Source organism: Anoplophora glabripennis, unplaced genomic scaffold (assembly GCF_000390285.2).
Source record: "Anoplophora glabripennis isolate ALB-LARVAE unplaced genomic scaffold, Agla_2.0 scaffold567, whole genome shotgun sequence".
Lineage (NCBI taxonomy): Eukaryota > Metazoa > Arthropoda > Insecta > Coleoptera > Cerambycidae > Anoplophora > Anoplophora glabripennis.
The window spans coordinates 169,011-192,145 of record NW_019416646.1 but is presented as its reverse complement, the minus strand read 5'-3'; the positions used below and the strand labels follow the sequence as shown (position 1 = coordinate 192,145).

The following is a 23,135-nucleotide window of genomic DNA, read 5'->3' as shown; positions in this document are numbered from 1 at the left end:
ATTTTGGCAGCCTTAATATAACTTTACTTGCGATTTAATTTTTAGTTTAGTATTTTTTGATAATGTTTTTATATATACAATATTTAACGGATTGTATATTTAAAGACTTTATGACTAGCTGAATACACGTCTATTATTTGGCCACTGAAATGACTGAACATTACATAACCATACCCTAGTAGTACGGCATTCCAGCAAGTAATCTCCAATTCAAATGGCACATATTGTTTTTACTGTTTTTACATAAAAATTTAAAAATTTCAAGAAATATTTCTGATTTAGTGGCATTTAAAAAGCAATGATACACAATAAAAAATTGAATGCGGTGAAAATCTCTGATGTGTTGAATATAATGAGTACTACGAGGGAAGACCCACAAATAACCAGGCGAAATTCGTTGCGCGCGCCGCTCTTGTAGTTTGGGCTTCTCCCGCTAAATGGGTGTTACGTAATCTCTCCCGAGTCAGTCGGCCAAGTGGCGTTGTTTGAGGCGATTGTAGCGAGCCCCTGAAACAGTTCTCTAGCGACGACTATTTCGACCTTTTCGATGTATTAAAATGGATATTCGAGATGGTAAAAGTGCATCGGACGCGATTGGTATGTTGTCTACAAATCACGCCAAATAGCGATACGACCCGCCTTTTGATCCAAATCAACAACGAGGGGACGAATTTCGCAGCGATTCGTCATTTGCAAATCTTTAGTTAAAACGCGTCGCACTGAGCTTCACGAAAGACCAGACAATTCAGCAAGTACTTCAACAGTACGTTTACTATCCTTATACACAAGCGCGCTGATGTTTTTCGCGTTTTCATCAGTTCTGGGAGTGGAAGGTCAACTCAGGCGTTTAGTGTGTTCGATCGACATGTCGCCGCGTATGAATCGGGAATACCACTCATTCGCTTGAGTTTTTTTCAAGGCATGTAGCACGAAAGCTGTCTCAGAAGTTCGCTATAACCGTTTCGAGCGATGCCACTTGACAGACCGACTCGGGAGGGGTTACATAACACCCATCTAGAAGAAGAAGGTCAATCACAAAGAACGGCGCGATTAGCGAATTTCGTCCGGTTATTATTAGGTCCCCCCGTACATTCAGTACTAAAACCCTTGTTTCTCGGCTCCCACTGTCTTATACCATCATGCAGTAGGTATCTTAATAACACTAACACATATATCATCAGGCCCGTATTTATGGTCGGGGCTACGGGCGCTATAGCCCTGGGCCTCGGCAAGATTTGTCAAAATCAAACCAAAAAGTCTGAAGATGCTGTATCCAACTACCATATACATGTTAATTTTCTATTGAAATACGATAAAATATCTCAATAAACCGTATATTCAAACCTAACCACCCCACCTACAGTTGGTAGCCAAAAAATTTTATATCGGTAACTCAGTGATTGTTTTTTTTTTCAGAAAAAGGGCTTCCGTAGAGCTTGCAACCAGGCCCCACCAAAGGTTAATACGGCCCTGCATATCATACTGATAAACGACGCTGGCGGCTGAGGTTTTATTTTTAACCACTTTTTTATAAATATTTATAAGTTTTTACATTGTTTATTATAACTACCAATGTCTTATTGTATGGATTGCACTCTTAAAATCAATATTTCTTTTGGAGTTACTTGAATTGGAGATTTTTAGCTGGCGTGCCTAGCCTATACTAATACTTAAAATCTAAATCAAGATGTGATGATCTTTTGTTGCCATAAACATATATTTTACAACATCTAAATTTAACAGAACCTAAAACGATTGATTTGTTTAGAAAACTATGATACCGTCGACAAACCTCAAACCCTTGTTTTGCCTTATTATTTGCGGTAAGTTTTGAACAACATGAAGGCAATGAGAATTTATGGAAGTTCAGAAACTTCGTTTCGTGATACAAGAAAAATAGTTTTTAGTATCTACGGGGTATCCCAGAAAACAGTGGTTAAGTAAGCAACCTCATGCTCCTGAAGTAAAAGCAACCAAACTGAAGTACCAAAAATAATTAATCGAAATGCTACAGTAACTTCTTATGGATTTTCATTAATAATTAAGATTGTACAGGGAAAGCTGCACTAACAGATGCACACCAAACTGGAAAAATTTTGCTAATACTGACAAAAGATTTCGAGAAATACTGAGCTTCTAAAACTGAAAATAATAATAGTTTGTTGAAGGTAATACGAAGTGATACTGAGAAATGTTGAGGAGATTGCCCTACAAAGTCGAACAAGACACTATAACAAACACATAAATGCTGGAACAAGTAACAATTATTTATCTATTGTCGGGAAATATGAAAAAAAAAATAATAAAAAACAGATACGAATTAAAAAATGATTAAAAAACAATTAAACAAAATTAATACAAAAATGTAAAACTTATGTGGTTAAATGTAATTCGCAAAGCGAAAAATCTGTATTTTTCGAGACTTCTCACAATATGTTCTCAAGTTTTTAATGTATCTGTTAATCAGTTTTTTATAACCCTAAGAAAATTTGACCGTTATTAAGCGATTATTGTTATTTTCAAGCAAATAGCAAAAATGCCAAACAAATGGATTATTAATACTGTTCATTATTTACAATTGTTATTTAATAGCTTATTACAGAAAAAATTGCTCACCGTTTGGATATTTATAACATCGTCAATAATTTTTATAAATTTGTACCTAAACGACGGGTTTTCTTATTTCCAATTGTTTCAATATTTTCAAAAGAAGTCGCTTACTGTATATCTCCTAGAAACGTTCTAGGCTGCGGATGACGTGCGCGCTGACGTCACGTCAGTTAGCCACGTATGAAAATATACAAGGTGTTTACAAACCTGGAGAGGATTTTTTAGTAATAGTCAAGATTGACAGCAATCAAAATTACTAAAACTTATTGAGAACCTCTGCAATCGTCACCGAGTTACATGTTACATAAAAAGAGGTAAATATCTGTGGCCGTAAATCGAGTGTCGTCTACTTCTTATCAGTTTTTTTGTAGTAAACAGAAAACAGAAATTGCTAGTTGCAGGCAATGATCAGGTTTACTCTATAGTCCAATAACCATGTGAATTTATCAGGAAAAATTTGCGGAAGTTTTGATATTTGGTATGTATTTTGAACTGTTTTTTTCGATTTTTTATTTCACGTACCAGAATTACAAAGTTTACCAAGTATGTAACGTGTAAAACAATACGCATTTAAAGTGTTAAGCCTATCGCTCGGATGCAACAGTTGACCATTGACATCGCCCTCCCCACCACTCCCCACCCACGAAGTTATAAAAGTATTTAAAGAAAAAGGTGCCGACAAAGAAAGTGTAGCTAAAGCTGGAGAATACTTTTTTCTCAGACTTTACGACTATAATAAAAAGGAATTTATACCTCTGAACACTTATAGGCACCAATGCTTCATAAAATCAGCGTACAGGAATAAATAATTGCCTTCTACAGAAGCATCAGCAAGACAACATTCGTTTCGAACGTATCAGCAGGTACAGCAATGGATTGGATTCTGACTTCATTCCAAACCCCTGCTCCAGAAGTTATTATTAAACAAATTTCTTGTAAATGCAAGAAAGGACGGCGGGAAGCATGTGGATGTTGGAAAGTAGGGCTCGACTGTGACAATAGATGTGATAACATGCCCCAAGCATTGGAAGATAGTAATGACGATGAAGATATGATCTTATAGCAACTGTGTAATGAAATTGATACAGAAAGTATAGAAGAAGCTACTGCGCTAGAAGAATTAATTGATCAAACACGACTCTGAAACTTCATTGCCTTCAATTACTATCAAAAACATCGATAAAGCTGGTCTCTCAAGGATAATAAAGCGAAATAAGTTATTGTAATTTTCATTTATCAATTAATTTGTGGATTAGGCTTACTGGGGAAACCACAGGAAAAAACGCGCCATATACTCTAATGGTGATGTGGAAATGAGTATTACTTTTCACTGCACATTAAATGGTGACCTTTGTTAGTCTCCTTTCCAAAACGGATAATCAGTTTTATGAAGAAAATGATTATAACCTCTTTTGCAGCAAATTTCCTGGTCTTTCATTTGTTACATAACTATTTTTGCTGTAAAAGTAACGAGTATTGAGATCCCCCAATTTATTATAATATGGCGGCGCCTTCAGCAAAGATATGAAGTGGCAAATGAAAAATTTGAAAGCTCAAAATATGTAAAATTGCAGAATACAAAAACTTCCGCAAAATTTTCCAGCTGAAGGTAATCTACAGCACGTAATTACTGGACTACTAGTTTTCATTAGGGAAATATGTTTTTTTGTGAAACCAATTAGTGAACAGCCTGCGGTATGTGTATTACAACAACAATAAGTAGGAATAAATATACTAAAATGGATGTGACGCCATGCGCAGCTTACAACGTTTATAGGAGACCATATTTTGCTTTATATACAGAAGTTGGGGAGCAAGACTGTGTTAATTTGTGTCTTATATGGAAAACCATTTTGACTAGTTGCTATTTGTTGATTATAAGTAGGTAGTTGTAAAACATATTTTAGAACTATACAAGAAGAGGTACATAAAATAATCTATAAGAAACGCGAAACATGTTTGATTTTTCATTATACTTGCACCGATTTAGCTCTAAAATTATTTTCTAATGTTAGTTTTTTTTAGGCAAGTTTTTAAAAATCTACTAAATAAGAATAAAATGCACATAATGAAGACAATAGGAAACATATTTGTCCTAAAACGCTCAAACTTAACATACGCTTTGAATGTTCCCATAAGAACTGGAAAGTGAAAGATAATACTGCTATAATACTGGGAAACAGAATAATTCCAGTACGCCCTCAAAAAACTGCCACAGAAGATTGGGCGAAATACTAAAAGTAACAAAGAACCTTCCTATCTACAGTTTTGTCACCGTGTAAGACCCGAAAAGGTGTTTGTTAGGAAATTCTACGCTAGAAATATGTGGTTTAGTATGTGGAGTGGGAAGAGAAATGGTTTTGTTGCGAAAGCTCCTGCTCTTTCGTGCAGATTTGCCATGCTGTGACTTGTCCCTGGTATACTCACTGCGCAAAGTTATGCCGGTCCCCTCTTTCTGTTCCTTTGCTAGAAGGTAGAATTCCGGCGTCCTACCGCTGTAATCCCTTATATTCGTGTCAGCCTCTGAAATTAGATGAATAAAAAATACTGTTAACATTCCCCTTTCGATTGGCTAGTATAGCTTGACCAAAATCATCTTGTTCGCGAGATGCGTAGATCAAGAAGGGAGTCCGCAGTAGGAGAGACAACGACAGGATACCTTAAAAGTAGAGCAGGTACCTTCTGAAACTCACCGACAAGATGAATTTGGTCAGGTCAACTTTCAAGAAAATATAAAAAAGTTTTACTAAGAAAAGAATTTCGTCGATAATTTTTTCTGAAACGTTTTCGTTAATTTTTCAAAGTGCGGTTACTTTCTGAGTGAATCTCACGTACGCTACAAAATCGATATTGAATAATAGAACACCCTGTATCTAATACTTACTGTAGACTTCTATTAATAACTTGAAGATATGTTTATGTCCGAATTGCGCTGATATATGCAAAGGTGTATATCCCTGAAAAATTGTTGCAATTTTAATTAAAATTTGCACAGTTATAAAAAGTAATAAGCGCTATAGTTAAGTTCGTTCTAAGTTGTTAGGATTTCGTAGAATATATTCTAGGCTGTTATCTCATCTCTCAGCACAAAAGTAGATGGATAGATGGGTGGATTTTATAGGTGGTATATGTGGATGAATAAATATGCGTATTCATGCATGAACGACTGGATAGAAAGATGTATGAATTCATAAATGGATGGGTGGATAAAAAGATGGATCCAGAACTCTGCAACACGAATTATGCCATGAAAATGGTGTTTTTAAGCATTTTGACCTATTTTCTGTTTTTGAACGAAATTGGACCAGCTTGTCTGACTCTATGATAATAAAATCCGTCTAGTGAGCTGGTAGAATAATTTAATGTTTTATAACTTTCGTCGATCGTAAATGACGTTTTTTTGTGAATTTTGACCTGTTTTTTGAGTTTTCCCGAAAACTCAGACCTATTGGGCCAAATCTGAAGGCAGATTCGGAGTTAGCGGAAAAAATACATGGAAATACATGGGTCTGAATACCAGATCCGATACTTTTTTTTTGAGGGGCTGTGTTATCAAAATAAATAAGTACTCCTTACTAATTTCTCTTTGAGATAGTTTATCGCAAAATACATAGCTATATGTGATACAGGAAATTATAAAAATTACATTTACACTTTATCCCTGAATTGTTGTAACATAGGGGTCAATTAAAGTGACTGATTAGAGGGATAAATAAAACAGTATTTAAAACGAAACAAAATTGCCTCTTGACAAATTGACGCCATTTTCATTTTTATTCACTTCATTTATATCGTCGCATATCCGTCGGACCACCAAAATAAATTTCAGTGATATTTAACGAGATGTCAAAAAGATGTGTTTTAATGAAATAATTGCGTAGTTTTCAGTCGTCAGTTAATATTACGCTGAAAAAAAAAGCTTGTGTAAATCATTTGGCTTCAGAAATATCACTTTATGTTACAATATAGAATTGTGTTATATGGTGTGTTCCACTAATTACAGTCTATTTCTAAGAAAATATATATAAAAACTAACTACTTTTTCTACATGCTGTTATTAATTCGCTTATTTGAAACTGTAATTCCGGAAAAACGAATGGTCCGACAGCGCGTGCCTTTTGCACATTTAAAGTTGATATAATTACCTACTCTGTGCCAAAATTCAGCTCTTAATCTTCATAAATGACAAAGTTAAGGATTTTTGTGGTGCCGAATTTTACTGTTTTCCGGATTTTCTCCGGTTCTAATCAACCGATCGGATCGCTCGACCTCTCATTTTCTTCGAAATTTAATTTTCTACAACTTTTCCATTTACGGATTTGAGATTGCTCCAGTAGTTTTGGTTTTAAAAGCAAAAAACTAAAAAACGCGTCTTTTTACACTAAATGTTAATAACAAATTAATTACTAAGAGTTGCGAGTCGACAACACATCAGAGTATATATACGGACTGTCTTTTAAATGATGGCACAGGTGGTATGCTGGTGGTATTTTTGTCAAGATATTTTGCCCTTTTGATTGGTCTATTTGCGAGAGTTCCTCTTTTATAATGCTTAATTAATAAATTTATTAAAAAATGTAATTAATGGTAAATTTACATCGCAAACTTGTCGTATAAACTAATAGACTAGGAGCCGGATAGGAAAATTTTCCTAATCATTTTAGACACCGTAAGAGTCTCTATGACTTTAAATACTAACGAGCGTTCAAATAAAAACGTGGTCGAAGTTGGCTCTGACACATTGGACGTAGGGAGTAGCTTATAACGACCAACTTAACCTCATTTCTCAACGAGCTGTATAGCAGCTGTCAGTTTCAATAACGTTAATGACTATATAACTTTATTTTAAAGAATAACAATAACAAACAATTAAAGGAGCTGCGGAAAGTGTCCCCCTCCTTGTTATAACAATAAATTAAAGCAGCTGCTGAAAGTGTCCCCCTCCTTGTTCCAAGCACTTTTCACACCTGTTCCTCAAAGAATTAAAGACATTTTCTAAGATGCTTGGGGTATTGTTAATTTCACGAATCTTGTCTATAAGTCGAGCCTGCAGATGGTTTAAATCAGGAATAGGCAGTTCAAAAATAGTGTTTTTAAGGTAAGGCCACAAAAAGAAATCACACGGCGTAATATCACATGACCTCGGTGTAAATTCATGTTCAGCATTGAGACTTATTAGTCGATTTTGGAAAACTTCCTCAACATATTCATGGTCTCGCCTGCCGTATGTGCCCTTGCGCCATCTTGTTGAAAGTAAAAGTTTGTAATTTCGTTTTCTTCCAGCTGGTTAACAAAAGGAGCGATAATTTCTTCTCTATACCTTTGCGCAGTAAGAGTACCATTAAAAAAAAATAGGTCCATAAATCCTCCTTCGATTGAGAGCACACCAAACTCCAATTTTTTGAGCGTGTAGAGGGCCCTCGACAAAAAAGTTATCTGGTTTTTCAGAAGACCACATTCTCATATTCTGTGAGTTTACGTAACCACTTAAATGAAACCAGGCTTCATCAGAAAAAAAGGTGATATTATGAAGTTCACCGTAGTTGTTTAAAAACCATTCACAAAATACAGACCGTCGCGGAAAATCAACTTCATGAAGTTCTTGCTGACAAGTTAAACGATAGGAGAACAAACGCAAACCTTTTTTTAACACTGTATGGCAGATATCGACTGATACTCCCACCATTTGTGATAAAACACGTACAGAAGTTCTTGGCGCATTTTCCATTATTTGTTGGACATTTTCTTTTAATTCTTCAGTCCGCTTTTTAGGTCGGCCGCTTCCTTCTTTTCTTGTTACACTGCCCGTATCACGAAAATGAAACATTCCTCAATAGAATACTTCCATATTCCATCAATCTTGCGTCCATTTCTAAAGTAGGACTCTATGATAAACACTTGTTGTTCTTGAGAAAACACCATTTTAAACGCTTTTTAAAACGAAAATATTCAAATTGATAGCGGCGATATAGCGCTTTGACAGATGACGTTTAAGTTCATTTGCTATACGCTACGCCCTACGTCCAAATTTTCAGAACCAACTTGACCACGTTTTTATTTGAACGCTCGTTACAACCTAAAAGAAAACATTTGAGCACTATGCCATCAATTCTCCGTGGCACATGGGTTGTCAACGGAAAATCAAACTTTCCAACTTTGGGCCGGGTAAACTAATTAAATAGAAATTGAACGTAACACCGAACATGTTACGTTACAGCTAGTGGAGACGGAAAATTGTTACATGGTACGTGTAAAAAATTTGACACGCGTAACTAATCCGGGACGAACCAGCAGTTGTCGATTTTTAGTCGTCGCATCAAAGGGATGCAACAGTACCTACTTTCTGCCACATGGTGAGACGGGGTTACCCTTTTGGCCGTAACGTTGCCTATTGCACATGTGATTTGTCTTATTTTTTGTTTCGTCAGCCTTTTATATATGGTCTGGGGTCATTCTGTTTTCTGCAGTGACTAGGAAGTGTGTGTTTTTCTGTGTTTGTGCCATGGAGTGGAGTAAAGGAAAGATTTCCGGAGATTTCCGTTTCTTATTCTTCAAAATTACATGATGAATAAAAATATATGACGCTGCTGCTAACTGCAATTGAAGTGACGAATCCATTATTGCAGTCAGATTCATACTGCGAGTTTATGTTTCTGTGTCGTCTCATGACCTTATTTTGTTACGTTACGGAATGAATAATACGACCAAAACCACACATACCTTCGCGGCGAACCGTGTCACCTTTTGCAACAGGCCGTAACATGTTCGTTGTTACGTTACGGAGCATTGCCACAAGTGGATATCCGACTTTACGGTGCCTAAAATGAATAGAAACATTTTCCTATCCGGCTCTTAGTCTATAATTAGTTTCCATTATCTCCAATAAAATAAATAACAATTTTTATGCTGCTACGGAACACTTTAATTGGCTATTACAGTGAAAATGTTAGTTGCCCTTAGAAGACTAGTCAGCCACGAGCATTTCAGATTATGTGCTGCGTTATTTTGACTGAGGCCGACCGGAATCCAAAACACCCGGCGCACAAAAATTAGATACAAAATTAGTCCTCATTATTCATAGAAGATGGGACTCGCACGATAATACGGCGCGCCGATAAATCAAAGCGCTCGAACGCACCATTCCAAAAAAGACATTCCGGAATAGTTCCCGGCCATAAAGCGGACATTAATAAGTCGGCTATGCAGGGGTATACAAATGTAAATGTCATAAACAAGCTGTTATCTATTGTATTAAAGGCATAATCTGAGATGTGACATCGGTTCGCATAAGGAATGCCCGGCATGCGTCGTCGCAACGTCTCCGTGGTCTGACGGTGGCCCTTATGACAGGACCACAGGCTACCGGAGTTGCTGGAAACGCGACCAGAATAAAGAGATTTCCGAAAATGATGGCCCGCGCGGTATGCGGCAATATTTTCTTAGAGGCGAGGGCATTTCAAATATTTTCTGGAAATCCGAGACGTTTCTCTCACGGCGTACGGGTGGCGATAAATTTGTGGTGGTGTCTCAATTATGACTATCTCATAAAGCGAATGTTGCGCTCGATAACCGTTAGTGCATTTTTACTAAAGCTTGTTGCATGGTTCTTTATGCATGAATTATCTCAGTACATTTAACAATAGATTGTCAGAAGATATGTTGAGACAAGAATTCTGGTACAGTTCAGCAGAATTTAATATTCTAAAAATAATCAAATTAATTTTATTTACCACTATTCAAATAAAACCACATTCATTTTAAGAATATTTTACCCTTTACCCCCTTTAATATATATTTTGAAAGAACTAATTAATTACTATAAGCCCAATGGATTTTATTAAATTTTGTATAAATTTATTTACGTATACATTTCAATTTGTCACAACGAATTTAACTGCACAATGTGTGATCTCATACGTTTAGTCTGATATAAAAGATACGAGTATCTACTACATATAACGAAATATCTGATCATACCTGCCCATATGATATTAGCTTAATGTTTAATACATTATTAACGGAAATTAGTATATAAAATAAAACTAGATAATCAATAAAATCGAGCAGGTGCAGCATCGCCAATTACAGCCCTACAAGGTGGTATTGCCTGACGCCTTTATTTCACATATCATCAGCGCAAAATAAAAATAAAATAGGAATTTTAAATGAGTGCTTACTTGAATTTATGTAAAAAAAATTTATCAAGATCAGAAGTGTGATATCACTTTTCCATGTCGTAATACTAAATACATTTGTTTACATACAAAACTATAATTTTTCTCTGACGTGTTCAACATTGTTAAAATATATTAATAAGACTATTTTACATATTTTCATTTCTATCGTATATATATAATTCCCACTTCGTAATAATTTACACGAAGTATGGTCATCATAATTTACACACAGCATCGAATAAAAAAGTAACAGTTAAATATGCATAGCAGTAAATAAATAAATGGTGCGGTAAATTTATGGTTGACAATATCAGTTCACCACAAATATTTTAACAGTTTTATGTTTTTAGGGGCTCTCAGTTAATTCGATCAGTAAAGAAAGCAAAGCATATTTTCTAAAAGACCTAACAACTCAGAATCGAATCGAACGTTATATTTATAGGAATATATTTGATTTTTATCAAGAGCTACTTACCCCATTCTGTTGATGTTGAATGATCGAAAATCCGAAAAAGAAAAGAATGATTTGAATTAAAATAAATTTTTAACAACGGTTACAAATGTTCAATGTTATAGGGGAGACGACTCAAGTCGATTGTAACAGAAATTGCACATTTGTTATAAATGTCACAAGGTGGATGAACTTATTAAAACAGGAATAATAAAAGTTAATTTATAAGCGGTATAAAATCTAATGCTTTAAATATTTCAAATATATAAATATCATAAAAAAATCGATTTCAAAATAAATGTAAGTAAATATTTTTAAGGATTAAAATTAATTAAAATCGCAGTTAATGCAAATAAAATAGAAATTATTAATGTGAGAATGTTGACCAAAATCCAACTATGTACTTAGTTGTTCGAACACTTTCTTGCGTGCATTGTAACTAATTTTTAAACTAAACAACTTTACTAATCAGTTAACAATCTAAATAATGAAGAGAATAAATATTTACGAGTAATTCAATTGTAAATACCACTGGGGTATTTTCCTTCAACCGTAAAGAAAATGGAAATGTCCGTTTGTAGAAAATATACATTTATTTAATATTTGTCTCAAAGGAAATCTTATTCTATTATAGAAACCAGTACATTTGGCGCCAAATTTGAAATGTTTAATATTGTCACAATTCGTATTTCAATTTAACCAAGTTAAAATGAAAAAAAATTGCGAGTCGCATATTTTTTCAACCTATGTTTATTTTGTGATGTAGTTTCTGCTGTTTTCATTATGATATGTTACAATTACCCACAATTAGCATGTTACAATTAACACTATCATACGCCATGTTGTCTCATTTAATTAATTTTTAAGAAAACAAATTAGGCTTACTTAGCATGCTATTAAAATTTGATAGTTATTAAGTAATAAGAATATCAACTTAGTTTGGACATAAGCTGAAAAATAAATACTATGTAACAACTATAGTCTTTCTTGTTTTATTCTATAGAGTTTTCCAGCAGAACTGACAACTATAGAGGGTTAACTAAACAAGTCAAAAGTTTATAACAGCTCAGCTCATGACACCATTCAGTTCATCAATTAACATCCGTTAACATCCTGACGCCGGTCTCCCATATTAAATGAATCTTTGTAGTCTAGAGATTAAAAATCAATGTCTCCAAATTAATGATTTTGCAAATAAAGTACCTACATTTATTTTTTGAATTTAAAGGTACTATAGTAGGATCGTATTCGACGCAAAGTAGAGCAAATAATTGTCGGTCTTTTATCAAAGGAAAATCGTTTCATCATGACCCGTAAGATGAAACATTTCAAATTTGAAATGAAATTGAATGTAAAATCTGAAATATCGCTTCATGCGCACTAATATACTAACTAAAATAAATAATTTATGTGAATAAAAGGATTTTTGTAGGAACAGGGGTGCCAGACTATCCCTTCATCCCTTCATAATGCATAAAGAAAATTTTCAATTTCTAAACCCCTTAAAACCGTACTGCACTGGATCCCTTGACAGGCAATGATTTATTACTTTGCATCGAATATGATCCTACTATAGGTCCTTATAAAAATAATATTAAAATATGCTGCCACTATTTTTTTTTTCTTTTAACTATTTGCTGAACTTATTTAAATCTCTAATTAACTATTTATGATCGTACTGAATCTTATTTATCAATCTAGAAATATCCTTATTATGTTCGACAAAAAAAATCCAGCAAAACGTTAAAAGAAAAAATAGAAAAATAAAAACAATATTTCTATGTCTAGTGCAGATAATAATTAATCAAAGGATCTTACCGTTTTGCCATTGACGTCGACCTTGTACTTCCCAGCGAAGATTTTGATGATGTCTGCATTCCCATATTTTGCCCCCCAATGCAGAACCGTCTGCGAAAGGACAGGTCACATAAGTTTCATTTCCCGCGGGTGTAATTTAAATATAAGATAGTAAATAACGTAGGCTTCGAAAAGAGAAAATGAATTCAAAATATGTGGGCTACGCGATCCGCTCGGATATGACTTGTATCAGATAATATTAAACAAGAGGTCGTATTGCCGGGAACACTGCAAATTCTCCTTAATACAGCCGGAGGTTTTACGAGTCTTATACAGGAGGGCCACTAAAATATTGTGTACGGGAATAATCGTTGTTAAGTTTGATAAAAAAAGTTAGGTATGCTAAACTGCCAACCCTCAAATTGCCAAAAAGTTCAAAAAGTTTTTGAATTGCATATCCAATTTTCAACAAAAACTACCCCTTGCCAATTTAAGATTTTCGAGTATTTTATAAATTACAAATATGTATCACCATTTAAGTTGTGCAAAACCGTACTTATCTTATCAACTTCCACGTCACCTGCTACATGGGTGTTGTATAACAATGAAAAAGTAATATTAACGGTCGATAGAAGGAAGCACAAAAAACAAGCATTTAGGTGGGAAATTCTGGAAGGAAGCCTAAATAGTTAGTTTAAGATAGGCAGTTGAAGTGAGAACAGTGTGCAGATAGTTAGCAAGACGATCAGTGTAGTGTGAAAAATATAGAATTAGTGGAAAATTAAGTGTTTAACCGGTATTAGTTAGCAGGTAATATTCTTTAAGTATTTTGTTGTTAATTGTTCTATGTAATCTTATGATTGTGATGATTATAGATCTTTCATGATAATAATTCTTTGTAAGTTTAGCTTCCATTGTTTTATGCTCAAGGGCATATATTTTTCCAAGGTAAAATTGTTATAATTATACTTAAAGTTTGCCCATTATTTATTTCATGTTAATATATATATATATATGTGTATATATGTTGTGTGGGCGCCCAGACATTACAATAACGACTTCTTTGTTTCACATCTAACTTGTTTTTGCCACGATTACGTTATACATAAAATATAGTTGTTTCATGATAATAATTCTGTGTATGTTTAGCCTTCATTGTCTTACGCTCAGGGGCGTATATTTCTCTAAGATAAAATTGTTACAATTATTATTATAGATTGCTCACTATTTAATACATGTTAAAATATGTATATTGTCGTGTCTGCCCAGATATTGCAAAACAGCTTCTTTGTTTCACATTTAACTTGTTTTATCTTGATTACGTTGTTCTTTGATTTCTTGTGCTCACTTTATGTCATACGCATGTAAGAGCTTTGTTGAATTTACTAACATTTTCACCCATGATTATTATTATTATTATTATTGTTGTTGTTCCTCCGAAATCTCAACTATAGCTGGATTGCCTCCCGTATGGGACTCCAGTACCTTCCCTATTATTATTGTTATTATTATTATTATTGCTGTTGTTGTTGCTATTATTGTTACTAAAACCTCTTCAGTTTTACTTGGAAGCGTGTATGTCAGACTTGAGTGAGATGACATTTAGTGAGAAATTAAATAAGTCAGGTGTTATTTATCATTAGCAAAGGTTCTTAATGTATGCCTTTGGTTAGCGGTTGTTTTGTATTTATATTTGGGTGGTAAGAGCAACGATCGTGGGTTTCTCTGCCATGCTCTTTCCCCGCAGGAGCTCTAGGTGAGCCTGGCACTCTCATTTTATGTTAAATGGTTGTTAATGTTTTTGTTGTTCTTTCTATTTGTCACATGTTTAATTTGAATTGTATGTAAATAAAGGTTAGGTGTATTTACTCTGCTTTTGTTTTGTATAATTAAACCCTACATCCCCTCTACAAAGTTAGTAGCCAGTGCCTTCCGGTCAATAAAAAAACAAAAAATACACACAACGTAGGTAGTCCTTATGACGATCACATATTTTTGGCCACAACTACGTTTACTTATTTTTTGTCGAACCTAGGGTGGTGTTATACTACAAAGTGGACGTGATACAATGTCGTTTCCGTAAGAAGTCCAATATTGGACGTACCAGGGTCCAAATTTCTCAATTGGCTCTGGTTTTCGAGATATCCTAACCTAAAAGTGACAAAATCTCGATTTTTTGACATATTTGAGGTTATGTGAATATGAATAGGTAATTTTTTTGCTAAAACCATTAATGGGGTCTTAGAGTACTATACTTACTCTTTAAAACGCACTTCACTTAACCCATAAACTTAAAACCCATAAACACTAAAAATTGAGAAATAAGTCAAACTACTAAATTTCAATATGCGATTTTTCGAAGACGAAAATTGATATCGGGATAAATCCAAGTACGTTTAAAATAATAAGTAAAGTAATTCCCCATTAATGGTTTCAGCAAAAAAATTACATTCCCAAGTAACAACCTCAAAAATGTCAAAAAATCGCGATTTTGGCACATTTAGGTTAGGATATCTCGAAAACCAGAGCCTATTGAGAAATTTGGACCTTTGATTCGAATTCAGCGCACCAAAATCCTTTGGGAAAGTATATTCGTGTTGTTGGGTTAAAATATTGCCGGCCTGTGTAATCAGTGGTGTCGAAATTCAGAGGTTCTTGTTACCAGAACTAATTCAATGGAGACTTGCCTTTAATTATGTAAATTATTAACTAAAGTTTTATCAAAATACATAATAAATCTTCAAAGATATAAAACAAAGATGTTTTTTTTTAAGATTGAATACTTTGTTACTGGGAAGCTAAGTATTTTCTGAATTGTACGTCCTGAATCTACTCAAGTGCTGAATTCTCTTTATTATTATTCTTTAGGTGACACTTGCGTTCTTTTAGCCATGCGCTGACGTGTCTCTCTGTTTCACCAACATATACTTCGTTGCAAATATACGGGATGAGTACAGAATCGTGAAGTACATTGTTGTCTTCAGATTTAAAGTTGCTGACTCTAGAGTTTTCCACCGAAGGCCATTATGTACATATTTATCAAAGGTACGGAAGGGATGGACCATTACTGCTCCTTCAGTTTGTTCATAAATGTAACGCCTAAAGGAAAATAAACTCCATCTGATGAACCCTTCTGCTAAGTCTACTAAATTCTCAACCTTGTCCTCTGCGAAGAGCCTTTGATGAAATATTTCTAAGTTTCGTTAATTAGCACGTTTGTCAACAACGACGTCCCGTCAAAACACACTTGGATGTCCAATTCCTTTGCTCTTGCCGACAAAATATTCAGCATTATTTTGACATGGTCTTCTATCTTTCCATTGGATATTTAATTACCAGGCGAGTAGGTAAGTGGCTGATCAACATTCCCTATTGGTCGAATTGTGGATTTTTAGAAGGCAATATAGTTTAATTCCTGTTGGTTGAGTTCTTAAATTACTTGGAATAGCGTCTTCCTTGGGAATGTTAGAAGCTTGAATCGGAGAGACTGCCTCTTCCTCAATTTTCTTTTTCGTTCGTTAGGGATATTCATTGAGAAGCAGTTTTCAACTTTTCTCTTCTGTTTGTTTGTGACTTACTCTCTTGTGCATATACTCTGTGGCCAGTTTGTCCAATCATTTGTTTAACTTGCTGCTAAGTTTGGATTGCACTTCTACAGCATTCATCTCTTTTTGTTTGAGTCGCTTCTTGGTGTATCTGATCTTCTCTCGTAGAAGCGAGCTGGTTAACGAGCTGTATAGGTTTGAACATGATGTTTTACTTTCAAAAATGGCTGGCACAACAGGTTCTTCCGTCTCGTCAAGTACTACTCCAATTTTCTGCAGACGAAGCAGGCTTCTCCTTTGTAGAGACCACTTACTTGGTGTGCAGATTTCCACTTCATTGTGTATTCTGGTTCATGTCGTTCTAGTGCTTGTTTTGATGTGACTGGGCTGCCATGTTCCAGTCCACGTTTTTTAAGTATGTATTAGTCGTTTGCAAATTCCAGGTCCTTGTCTTGAGTGAAATTATAACAGTTTTTCTGGATTACGTCCATCGAAAATCACGAAATCTAAATGTGGCAAACACACCGAAAATTGCTCCATTTCTAAGAACTAACCTACTCAAAGTAAGATACGGGAATGGCCTATATCAAAAAAATTTCACCTCTATATCTGAGAAATAAAATCGAGCTATAAAATTTGTAGCAGGTCAGCAACATTCGTGCGACATTTTACGATCACAATTTGAAATACAGTGGTTCAGATCGCATTTTTCCATTGCTGAATTAATTTCAGATTATTTAGTTATGAATTCACAAACAACCTCGCATAAATATAAATGCCAAATAAGAGAAAAGGTATGTTCATATACGTACGTACATTGTACACATACATAGAATAAATATTTAATTTATTCTTTCTAATACCACAAGTAGTATGTTATAGTTATTCAAATATTTCAGTAACTATTGTTAGAACGGGTTTCATTATTCACGTTAGGTATGTGTTTTAATTTTATTCAACTAAAAAAAAAAAAAATAAGGGAATATGTATGGTTCATTATCGCTACATTTGTGGACGAAATATTAAGGAGAATTTCGAGCGTCTCAAATGGAACAAACTCATAAATTTCGGACAAGTCAAGATAAAAACCGGAGTAAATATACAACTTCCTTCCACTGACTAAGAGACATGGACACCAGAATTAACACCTGAATTTGTCAATAATTGCAGATGTCCGTGCGACCCGTCGGCATGAGGAATCTTGATCTGAATTGGTAATTGGCAAATTGAATCCGTCCAGGCTTATTTTGAGACAATAAGAATAAAGTGCGACATACAACGAAATCGGTAATATATGTGCCACGTTCCTACGAATGTTAATTAAATAGAAACATAAAACAAAAGGTACACGAAATCAGATTCGGTTCTGGCGAGCCCACTTATTTCGTAATTTATGGCACGAGATATTTTTTTGCTGATACAGGGAGGTCAGTGGAAATATAAAACGACAAGGTGCTGGTAGTGACCTTTTTCACATTTGAATTTGTAACCATTGAATCTTACTAATAAAAAACTGCAAATAAACTAATTATTATATTTTAAATCAAAATTGAAAACTGAAACTAGATGAAATGTCGGTATAAATGATGTAAATCAAAATTTTACTTCCAATTACTATCAGCTTATTTAAAGATGGTATTAGATATTAAAGTGTATCTTAACCTATTTATACTTACATACTAATAATACGCATCACATTACAATCGTCATCGGGCACATGAAACAAGAAGAAAATATGCATTAATATAAAGCAATGAACTCTTAACTGAATTAATTCTAAACAAAATGTATAACTACTATGATTATAATACAGTAAATAAGAAAATGGTTGGGTTAATTATTTAGAAATGTGGCTAAAAAAAAACTTTTTCAATTTTTTTTGCCGTTTTCGATGCTTGATAAAACACCCAGTATATTTTAAATATCAAAGACTTGCACTATTTTGTATTGATCATAGATTTAGGTCCATCAGAAAAAAGAAAATCAGCATAAATGGAATTATAATGAATATGAATTAGGAAAAAATTTGTTTCTGTATGATGATATAAAGGAATAAAATATATAAAGGAATATATTATAAAGGAATAAAAAATAATTAAAAAGTAACGGCTTAATATTTTGTATTCATCATTTTTGTAAAATTCATCGTTAATTTATAAGTGAAAATTTTAATAGTCACTCTTTGGTAGGTAAATCCTTGAGATTAAGTCCGAAGAGAAAAGTAACAAAAAATATAGCTCTTTATATCCTATACAGTTTTCATAAATGTCCAAAGTTGAGAGTGCGAATGGTGGTCACGTGGCAATGACAGATATGTCTGTTACAAAAGTTTTATAAGTTTCAATCATCAATTTTTTCTATATATTATATGTATAATAACCTTACACCATCTTATACAGGGTGTCCCGGTACTTGATACAAAAAAGTGGAGTACATATAGATGAGGTCAAAATAATATCAGTTTTTCATAAAATTTATTTTCATACGGGCCTTCGTTAATAAGTTACGGGCCCTCAAAGGTGAAAATTAAAAAGTTATTTTTATTTACAGTCTCTAAACCATTAATTTTAGCATGATACAAATTTAGTGATCGATAACACATACGTACAGCTTGTTTTTGATGTTGTAAGTGAAACTTCATTATGCCTAGAACGCCAGGGACGGACTATGCCCAATGGTTAACAACCCAGAAATTTTGCATAGATGACGACCGCAATCTGCCTGTATCAAAAATAAGTTCCCTGAAGAATTTGCCAACGAAAATACCCTTTTGGTTTAACTCGATAAAATTAACAGTTTAAGAAATATTTGTGATTTTATGTCACAGTTCACATCGAGTGGCGCCTCCACCATGTTTTGTTTTTAATTATTAATTGCACTTAATTACGTTGTTATAAGAGTACATCCTTTTAAAATAAGAGCCTAGAAAAACTTACCGTCTGCTAATGTAATTTTCACTAAAAAATGTAACAAACACAATAAGGTAAATATCGATGTCCATTCAGACGTTTCTAAAAAACGTATGGACCTATTAAATTATTACCCTAGACATGCTTTTTCGTGTACAAACACTTAAAACGTATCAAAATAGTTATTTTTGTATCTAGTGCATGAAATGCTACTTTGGTGATCGAGAATTGAATTTTTTAACGAGGCGAAGCCGAGTTAAAAAATTATTCGAGATCACCAAAGTAGTTCGCGCACGAGATGCAAACAATATTTTTTCTACAAACGTCAAAATCTATCTCTTAAAAATATTATAAATAAGTAAAATGCCTAATTTATTATAGAAAATAGTGTTGAGCTGGCTTAAAATGTCTTTCCTAATCAAATTGGCTGTTGTTGACAATAATAATTATTGACGATGAACTAAGTAGTACCCCACCTAATTTGGCAGATGCGGCCAATTTGGTAACTTCAAATCTTTTACCGGAAAAATCGAAGCGCCAATATGAAAATGCATATCGGCAATTTAAGGAGTGGTGTGAAACAAATAAAGCAAGAAAAGCATCAGAAAATGTGCTGTTAGCATGTTTTGCAGAAAGATCCAAGAAGGTGAAGCCTTCCACATTATGGGCAGTATATTCTATGCTAAAATCAACACTTAATGCTAAGGAAAACGTAGATATTAAAAAATTTACTTCGCACCCTATGCGCGAAGTATTTCGCGCACGGGGTCATGGTAACGTAAGAATCCGAAAAAAAGTGTCACTTCGCATATTGTTGTCAATGCGCAAACCTTGTCATTTTTTGACGTTTGTAGAAAAAAGATATTTTCACATCGCATTATAAAAATTGTCACTAAGTAGGTGCTATAACTTCATAATACTTTTGATTTCTTGACACACTGAAGAACTAAATGTACCCAAACGACTTTTTTCAAGTGACATTTATTTACAGAACTGCAATAAAAGTTAGTAAAAAAAACAGTGTTGCACCGTTTTACACAGTTTTTAATGTAGAAAATAAATACTACGGCAATAACAGTTTTATTATTTTCCTCGGACAAGTGCTACACCGAAAAGTAGTCTTACGGCTTACAAATGACCTGATTTCGTATTTACTTTGTCTCACAAGTTGAAAATCAAGTGAAACTCGATGTCAAACCACGCTGACTTACTAGCAAAAAATACAGACATCTTCACAAGCGAATATAAATCAGTAATTTATTCTTGTTTCGCGAGAATGAATTTAAAAGTTTTCTAGACTGCAATATTGATATTTTATTACTACAATAACGATAACAATGAATTAACAAATTTATATATCTAATATGTACTGCCTAAAACAATAATAGTACAAATACTTCACAAACTATATGCCTAGATCCCTTTTTTTCTCTCTCTGGATAAACAAAGGACATTCTTTTAACGCTTTTATAAAAGAGCAATTTAGTTTTTCACAAGAAGTCCCGATTTGCCCATATGCCGTTCTTCCTTTGGGGGACTCTGGAAGATAAAATGAACAAAGAACCTAATAACTTATAGGGTCTAAAAAAAAGATAGGATACTGTACCTTTTGTCTAGAACATAATGATGAAACACCTTTTATAATAATATACTTTTCCAAGAAATTAAGTTAGTTTAGTAAATTTATCAGCGAAAAACACACATGCATTAAGTTCCATAGCAATTTTAACTTTATCTAATTAATTAAACCAAAATATTGCGCAAACTCTCAAAGCAAATATGTGAAACGTACATATTTTTGTAATTAGAAAAAAAAAACAGAGGATATAGAAAAACGACGAGTTATCGATAGAGTTAGCGGTTCCAAAAATGTTTCCCCTTAGTTGTATTAAAAAATATATTTTTTCTAATCGAGTTCTTGCACCAGATTTATTTGATATACATATATTCTCTAGGGTATTCTCTCAGGGTATTGACAAAACTAGGTCCCACTGTCAATCACCAAGTGATGACTATTTTACTGACAATGGAACCTAGTTGTGAGAAAGTTGATGATGAAATGAGGAACAATTAAAAATGTTCCGGCATTTAAAAATGTTTTCTTTATTGGCTGATTTAGCGGCGGCAATTTTGAATTACCGTGAAGTATATCGGCATTTTACAGCCTTAGTTGTAGTCGAATCCAAATTGATTTTGGTAAGAAAAGTTGTTTCAAAATAGTCCATTAGCCTTTTCTAAAATGTGTTCTAAAACTCTTCCAAATAAGGGAATAACTGAAATTGGGCGATAGTTGCCCACTTCTTTACAAGTGATCTCCCCAGAAAAATATTTATTAGCAAGAACAGATAAAAGGTTGACAATTAAATCATAAATCTGTTTCAGTATTGCAGTATTTATTTCATACACTATAAAAAAATTCACTCAAATTTCACTCAATTTTCCTGAATAATTTTCACTATATTATATGAGTACAACTGAGTGAAACTATTGCATCAGCAATGAGTGAGTTTACTGAAATCCGAGTTACTGCTAACTGTCAATTGGGCGACTTTTGACTCTATTCTGAGTATACAGTGTGTCCCATTTTTCAGGTTAACACATCTGGAAATGTGAGAAGGCTGTGGACTTTCCGAAAGTTAATTTTTTTTACAAATAGTATCCTGAAGGGAGGTTATATTCTACCAATCATTTTATTGATGTAACAAAAGTCTGGCCTACTACGATTTTTTAAATGTGTCGTTTTTCGAGAAAGTGGTATTAGGCATTTTTTTATCAAAAAGATAATATTACTAGGCTATTCAACACCCATCAAAATACCCATATACCAAATTTGGACGACGAATGTCTGTTGAGTGTTTTTTTATATGGTGCCAAACTTTGAAAAATCAGAGAGCTAAAAATTATAATAAGCAGGTCAAAGATTGCCATGAAAGTGAAAACAATTACCATCGGACAAAGAAAAAAATACAGACACTATAAATTTAACACTTTTATTTGCGGCCATAGTAAAAATAATAATTAATGTACAAAAAATGTAGGTAATGAATAAATATTAAGATGATAAACAAAAAATTGCAAAACAATCTAAATTAAATTTTAGTTTTCTCGACTATTACTTTTAGGGTTTTATAAAACAAAAAGTATAAAAACAGACCAAGGAATTTGGATGACCTAATGAATTACAAGCTTGTGCAGAAATTATTCCACAACAGCTATGTAAATTATATTTACCTACGACCACTACTGTAAGTACTTAAAAACACACTGTCTGCGATCAATGTAAGATTCCTATTACGTACGGTAAAAAAAACGCACAGTTTTCCTAGCAACTGCCTAGCAACGGCCAATACAATACTGTTTGTATTGACCGTTGCTAGGCGGTTACTAGGAAAACTGTACGATTTTTTTACCAAGCTGTCCGATTTTTTTACCGTACGACGTAATAGGAATCTTGCATTGATCGCAGACGGTGTGTTTTTAAGTATTTAAAGTAGTGGTCGTAGGTAAAGTATAGTACGTAATACGTGGTGTAATGCAATTACGCACTCATAGAATTACGCACTCGCCGCTACGCGGCGTCGTGCGTAACTTTTCCATTCGTGCGTAAAATGCTTTTTACAACACTTATTACGTAATATACTATTAC

At 33.8% G+C, this 23,135-nt stretch overlaps 1 protein-coding gene across 1 annotated transcript in view; it reads right to left on the bottom strand.

Annotated features, from left to right (window-relative positions):
• Positions 1-23,135, bottom strand: part of LOC108913447 (ankyrin repeat domain-containing protein SOWAHC-like) — a gene marked incomplete at its 5' end in the record, with an annotated part of 45,338 nt that overhangs the window by 3,614 nt on the left and 18,589 nt on the right. Inside the window, 4 exons of the mRNA XM_018719003.1 lie at positions 5,038-5,133; positions 5,495-5,567; positions 11,263-11,268; positions 13,057-13,146. Of these exons, the coding sequence (XP_018574519.1) occupies positions 5,038-5,133; positions 5,495-5,567; positions 11,263-11,268; positions 13,057-13,146 (265 nt within the window). The remainder of the gene's footprint in view (positions 1-5,037; positions 5,134-5,494; positions 5,568-11,262; positions 11,269-13,056; positions 13,147-23,135) is intronic.